This window comes from Sprattus sprattus (assembly GCF_963457725.1).
Source record: "Sprattus sprattus genome assembly, chromosome: 3".
Lineage (NCBI taxonomy): Eukaryota > Metazoa > Chordata > Actinopteri > Clupeiformes > Clupeidae > Sprattus > Sprattus sprattus.
In genome coordinates, this window is record NC_137922.1 from 36,652,363 (window position 1) to 36,659,760 (window position 7,398).

Sequence of the window (7,398 nt, forward strand, 5' to 3'; positions counted from 1 at the left end):
GTGACAAGGCCAAACACAGCCAAGTATCAAAAGTGCCCACTGACCATTGGCCTCAAAAGACAGAGAGAGAGAGAGAGAGAGAGGCAGAGAGAGAGAGAGAGAACATCCAAGGTTCTTTGTGTGTGGGAGAGAGAAAGAGAGACAGAGAGAAAGAAAGACAGAGGGAAAGAGAACATCCAATGTTCTTTGTGTAAGTGGGAAAGAGAGAGAGAACATTCACTGTTTTTTGCGTGTGTGGGAGAGAGAAAGAAAGAAAGACAGAGAGAGGCAGATGGATGCAGCTTTCCCATCCTATCCTCTCAGATTCTCTGGGAAGTCCCCGCCGGAATGACTGCAAACTCCAAGGAAACCGCTGAGGTCCACACTCTCCACGGCCCAGCACTCCAGTCACTGTGGTTCCGCTACCCCGGATGGAGGACCGCAGAAGATCCTCAAACCCCAAACCCCCCCTCACCCCATCGCCAGTCCCCCTACATCCCCCACTCCCACCCCCCCCCCAACCCTTCACCCGCGGCTCGCGGCCTGCTGATGGAAAGTGACTGAGCTGGACACCGGGTGACTTGGGCTCCATTCAGTACAGAGAGCTGACCCAGCTGCGAAACATTAATGCTTAGGAGATCCATGCCTGCTGTGAGTGTTAGTGTGAGTGTGAGTGTGAGTGTGAGTGTGAGTGTGAGTGTGAGTGTGAGTGTGAGTGTGAGTGTGAGTGTGAGTGTGAGTGTGAGTGTGAGTGTGAGTGTGAGTGTGAGTGTTTGAGTGTAAGTGTGAGCGTGAGTGTGAGCATGTGTGTGAGTGTGTGTGTGTGTGTGTGTGAGTGTTTCAGTGTAAGTGTAAGCGTGAGCATGTGTGTGAGTGTGTGTGTGAGTGTGTGTGTGTGTGTGTGTGAGTGTTTCAGAGTAAGTGTAAGCGTGAGTGTGTGTGTGTGTGTGAGTGTGAGTGTGTATGTGAGTGTGTGTGTGTGTGTGTGAGTGTTTCAGTGTGAGTGTGAGTGTGAGTGTGAGTGTGAGTGTGAGTGTGAGTGTGAGTGTGAGTGTGAGTGTGAGTGTGAGTGTGAGTGTGAGTGTGAGGGTGAGTGTGAGTGTTATAGCTTTTACTTCATGCTTATTTCAAGGGCGATGAGGTAAGGTAGGCATAATACTTAAAGTGTGCTGTAATGGCCGCAGGAGCCAACGAAACATTCATGATCGCTGACGTGCACACAAGCAAATGTTTCACCTTCGTAAAACGTTTATTTCCATTATGAATGTGGCCCCTGTGGTGAATGCATATTTCTCAGCACACTGACCAAACATATCAGCCTTGGCTGTGCGTTTAGTAGCTATGCAGTACCACTGTTCACCATGGCATGATGGAGATCACATTTGATTTGGATATCATATTTCCCCTCTGGGTATAGTAGAGAAACAGACTGGAAAATAAATAAATTGGCCCAGGAGCTTCAGGGAAAATAAACTGCACACAAACACACACACACACACACACACTGCTGAATAGTGTACAGCCCAGTGCAAGAGAGGTCCTCGTGTCAGACAGGACTCGCGTAAGTCTCAAGACGTGGTTGGTGACTCAACAGCCATAAAATCTGTTTGCAAGAGCACACACTGAGGGGAAAGGCAATGAATCCTCTGTCTCCTACACACACACACACACACACACACACATTAACAATCACACACAAACACACATACACACACACTCAAAGCCACACTCTGTCATGCACAATGCCACATGCTTGTTAAAATCACACTCTACTGTGAGTTCACACAGGAGAGGATCCAGTGTGAGACACCAGTCGACCTCCACCAGTAGGCAGCCTCCACTTTCCACGCCCTGCCAGGCAAGGAGGCAGTTCCCATTCAGTGAGCCGTCACTAATATAAATTTTGAAAGGGTGTTTGGGACAAATAAAACCTCCTGCACTTTATTAAGCAGAGTGTTTTATTGCTTTATGTAACACTATACAAATATGAGGAAGAAGAGGACAAGAGGAATGATCAAAAGAAACAGGGATCTGTAGGTGTTTTCAAAACCGCTAAATTGTCATGCGTGTCAACGTTTCGAGTCCTGTTAGAGTCGCTGACACAGGCCCAAACTTCCCCAGGCCCAAACTTCCCCAGGCCCCATTTCAGTATTTTTAGAAAATGTTCCACTCGAGTCTGTTGCTCTATTTTTTACCTCCTCCACAAAAACTAAGAGATGAAAAGATTGAGACGAGGGGGTGGAGGGAGGGGGGGGGGGGGGGGGGGTGGATTGGTGACTGGTGATAGGGGTCCACTTCAGGTCACAACACATATACACACTCATACAGTCAAGCTCTCAAGATTGAATTTGTTACACAAATGTCATCTACAAAATACCGCAGACGTTTGTCAAGAATCCTTGACTGTTCAGTTTCCCGTGAGAATAAAAGGACAAACTAATGTGTTGTGTCTGGTTTCCCAATGCCAATTCCCAATTCCCCAGTGCTGTCTGGACAGGAATGTGATGCATCGTTAATGTGAAATATCATTCATTCAACAGACAAAATAGCTCAACAATTGTTAACTGGAACAGTGAGTGAATTTCCAGCCCAGACTGATGGTGAGTTTCTGTTTGTTTATTGGCCATTGCTGAGGGAAGGGTGCCAATCGTGAGCTGAGTACCTGAATGGGGTTCAGGATGAAGCCTTGTTTGTATTTCTGAAATGACCATGTCACTCATCAACACCTATGTCAGAAATGCTAGCCGCTTTTGATGTGGAGACCCTGGCACCAGGGTGGTAAGCTCCTGCCAGGCATTCCAGCAGTGTGATCCCACTCCACCCAGAAAACAGACAAGCTGGGGAAAGTTTGTTTTTCCCCCCCTCAGTCACTCTCTGTTCCCTCACTGCTCTTTTTTCCCTCTTGCCCTCGGTCCTCCAGAAGAGTCCTCAACCACTTCCTCGGAATGCTCCATGCCACACCCGCCCTAGCCCCTTGGTCACACACACTCCAGACGATGCCAGAATACCTCACATACCTCTACACACACCCTCTTCCTCTCATACACACTCACATACACACGCACAAAGTTCTCAGCTACTCACACTCCAAGACATCACTGGTCGTACTGCGCCTGTATGTCACCAGCCAAGTCCCTGACGACACTTTCTCTTTCTTACACACCCACTCACACACACACACACACACACACACACACACACACACACACACACACACACACACACACACACACACACACACACACACACACACACACACACACACACACACACACACACACACACACACACACACAAACAAACAAATACAAAACAAAGTGTCCAGCCAGGAAATAATTGTTCTGTTTATCATTATGTTTCACAATCAGCCTGGGCAGAACTCCTTTCCCTTCAGGCTTCACATTGTGATGTTGCCATAACGCAGCCAAGGAAGTACAGCAGAACGCATTACAATGCAAAATGGAGTGATAACAGACTGAACACTCAGAGACAGGTCTATAGTGCACGTCGTCTGACTACTCTGCACATATACAGCAGCACCTCTTCCTCCAGTGTTCTGTGGTTAACAGGGAAGGGTGGTATTCCCATGAAGACTGAGGATCGGATAAGCCAATGAAACATTAAAAGGAGCCTTCTCCTGCCCATGCAAGTGATCAAAACAGCTCATCTGTTTCCTGCTTTGGATATCCATCAGACCAAATGGGGGATGGGAAAAGATTTCTCTTGATACCACCCTAATACCATCCTCAGATGTGCATCGCAAGCATTCTGCAAATAGCTAATGAGCTGGTGTCAGAGATACAGGTTATCAATGCTGGCAGACTCAGCTTAGGTTGAGTTCTTCTTTGTTCCTTTTAGTAAATCCTCAAATGAATCTTCATATGGTTATGTAAAGGTAACATGGTGAAATAAACACACATGTTATTCCCACCACACCGGTTATTCATTTTGTAATGCTGTTCTTGGAAACCTCACTGGATGTGTATTAAATGCTACATATACTGTTGAAATACAATAGTTGGCTTTTATGAGTGCCTGCAAACTATCCTCTTGTTGGTATCGCCTGTAAGCTAGTTTTAGACAAAAACTCATATAATGTTTCTTCAAGTGAGCATTATCATTGGGGGATTGGCTGAAATCCAAAGATCAGAGAAGTCTTAGGGATCACTGAGTTTGAGGTGATGAGGTGCATTTTGATTCAAATGTTCTTAAACTGTTTTGTCTCATCAGATCAAAGTGGATGTCTGAAAAGTCAACAGACTAGTGGGTGGTCCTGAGTTTGGCAGGACACTGTACTCACTAAAGAATGCTCTAGCTCTCCATCCATTAACTATTAAAGCTCAGATAACATGCCATGAGAGATATTCAGTAATTCAATTTAGCTTTTCAACAGACTTGGAACTAAGTTACAAAGGCAGCCATCTTGTTGTGACCACTGGAACGAAAATATGCTGTTTTTATTTGAATAAGACGGCAAGACCAGTTGGGGCTTCTAATGTGGCCCAGGCTCTTCAGATGTGGCAGAACCAAAATCATCTTTTCATTTAATCAACAATATTATTCGCAATCCAGTGGGCTGAGGTAAGACAAACTAAGCTCCAGAACCAGAGAGACACAGTGAGGGCCTTTTTTTCAAGACAAATGCCATACATATTTCTGAAAGGTCATCTACTTTCATTGCTTTTTCCTTTCGGGCCTGTCCAGAACTCAGCGTGCCAGATGCATTCTCCATTCCTGACACGCCCCCTTTCCTCTCTGAGCTGCTGGCTCCAGATTCACCCTCGCCTCCATAAGCCATGCTTGCTAGGGAGGGCCTCTGGCGAGGGCACTGTCCCGCTGAATTAGACCTGATCCGGGTGGGAAAACCCCATCGGGACTCACAGCATTCCTGTCATTCCTGGAGACCTGCAACTCCGGCAGCACCACCCATCAGCTCTGCATGGACCTGCTTACAGAACCATCACAGAGAAATTGACAGTAGAGAAAAAGAGAGAAAGAGTGTGTGTGTGCTACACCAGAATCTAAACGTTCCATCACAGGATACCTCTCATTTTTCACCTCTCTCTCTTTCTCTCTTCTTCTGTTTCTCTTTCTTTGTGTACCACTGCCACGTACACAGGCCTTTATTGGTCTGGATGCTGATTAAACATGGAGGGAGAAGAGAAGAGAGGGGCCATTTATTCTGTGCCAACACATTCACTTCTCAGGTACGTTATACACACACCCTCACACACTCGTGCACACGCACGCACGCACACACTACCCAAACAGCAATAGCCTGGCCTGGCACTAGTCTGCTATCAATGGGCTAGGAAGGACTCAACATTTTATTTGAAGCCAGTAAACCACTCAAAGACTCAACCACCTCTCAGATCTTCCCCACATCAGTCAGGCTAGGTCAAAGATGTCTGTAATGGCTAGTGGAATCAGGCTCAGATTCAACAACTACCTCTGATCTTCCTGGTGGTTGTATGTTGAATTAATTTAAATATGATTAGATGAATGACCTGAGCACTGGTTTCACATTTGTGGAGTCAGTCACACACACACACACACACACACACACACACACACACACACACACACACACACACATGTACTGTACTCAATCCAACCACAAACTTATCTTCCACATTAGACTGCCCAAAAAACACCAAGAGCTCAACTACACAGAATAAGGTAATAGTCTGTGGTTTGTAAGTCCATTATACTGTCTACTGAACAAGTGAAACTTAACTATGATCATCTTCACAACATCTTCCCAAGCCCTCCATAATGCTCTTCTGGATAGAATCATTCATTATTAGAGATTAAGTGCCCAGTCAATAGCTATTGAAGCAGAATTTGCAAGCACTTATGGTTTGAAAAAAACTGTCCTTTCCAAACAAAACCTCTTAACAACAAGCATAACGAGCAGCACTATGACTTTGTATGGGTTTCACAGGCTACATCAAACTGTTAAGATGTGTGAATGACACAGTAGAAAGTGTACAAAGGTTCGGAGAAAAGACCGCCACAACAGCTGCACAAGTGTTCATGTAGGCTACTAGTGTACACGGCTGCACGTGTGTTTAAAAGAATGGTCATTTTATATACACATGATATTTTAGGAAAGAGCCAAATCCTCAGCTTGACTTTATGTAAACGTTACAAGGCGACTCATAAGGAGTGAACACAAACCAGGCCAAGTATTTAACCCTTCGTGTGTGACCGTCCCGTCAACGATAACGTCATGATCTCATATAAATTAACTCCACTCTGTCTCGCCTCCACAGACAAGGCATTCGAAAAACTGGCACGAGGGCGCAGCAGCGTTAAAAAGGATATTCAGCACTGTAAATGTTTACACACGTTGGGCTTTGTGACAGTTTATATTTAGCTCACAAACAGTTATTAAGACGCGAGAGATTCAGAATATAGCCAGAGCTGATAATTTCTCCTTTATTACCCATTGATATTTTTTAGTAAAAATAATCTAGAATCTGTAACCTTTCCTTGACAGCGTCTAGCGTCACAAAATCTTTAACGGGAAATCAAAAATGACACCGTTGCTACTACAGTCAGATAAAAAACATACAGTCAGATAAAAGACAAATAACAGAATGGGCTAAGTAAACACATTCAATGACTGTGGTCACGTGTATTCCCTGTCAAATAAAACGTTGTCTGATGTGATTGCATTGGACATAAGTCTCCAAGCATTGAACAAAGGTGAAATGTCGGATGTTGGGTTCCTACTGTCATCTACTCACCAACATCGGCGTTGCAGAAAGCCTGTTGAGGGTGCACAGGAGAACAGCTGCATGCTTCAGCGATTTCCTCCACTTGCCAGAGAACAAGCACAATCAGCGTGCAAAAGAAGCTGTTCACTGCGTACGGCATTTCCCGCCTGGCGAGTTAATCTTACAGGTGATAAAGGTATGAAAGCCTACGGACTTTCTAAATACGGATCTAATACACAGATTTACAGATCCCCCTTGAGAATGAAAATCTTGACACTGTCCTCACAATGAAAACAACAACACTGTCCCGATATATAATTATTTTCTGGTGCGCAGTGGACTGTCTCTGGCAGGAAGAAAAATCATGCGTGTTATGCTAACGTTTGCAGACAACCTGTGCTACTTCACATTTATGTGTAACCGTGCCCTCTTCTCTGACTGCCTTGTATGGGTCTGTTTTCGTCTGACGCGGTCGGGCTCATTTTTGAAGGCTGCCCGGACGGACTCCTCCCCCACCCATCCAGAAACGTCCAGCGGTGGGCGACTCCCTCTCCTCCGGAATGAGCATTTTCTGTCTGTCCAGATGCGACAGTCAGCTGATGTCATACCGTTGTGGTCATTGTTTCGAAGAGGTCTGTGGAAGAATACAAAGATCAAATTAAGGTCAGAAATCAGGCATGGAAACATGACGACTTTG

At 45.4% G+C, this 7,398-nt stretch overlaps 1 protein-coding gene across 1 annotated transcript in view; it reads right to left on the reverse strand.

Annotated features, from left to right (window-relative positions):
- timp2a (TIMP metallopeptidase inhibitor 2a) overlaps positions 1-7,141 on the reverse strand; it is a 17,446-nt gene extending 10,305 nt beyond the window's left edge. Inside the window, exon 1 of the mRNA XM_080834372.1 lies at positions 6,732-7,141. Coding sequence (XP_080690498.1) covers positions 6,732-6,861 — 130 coding nt within the window. The 5' untranslated portion in view covers positions 6,862-7,141. The remainder of the gene's footprint in view (positions 1-6,731) is intronic.
- Positions 7,142-7,398: the final 257 nt, after the last annotated feature.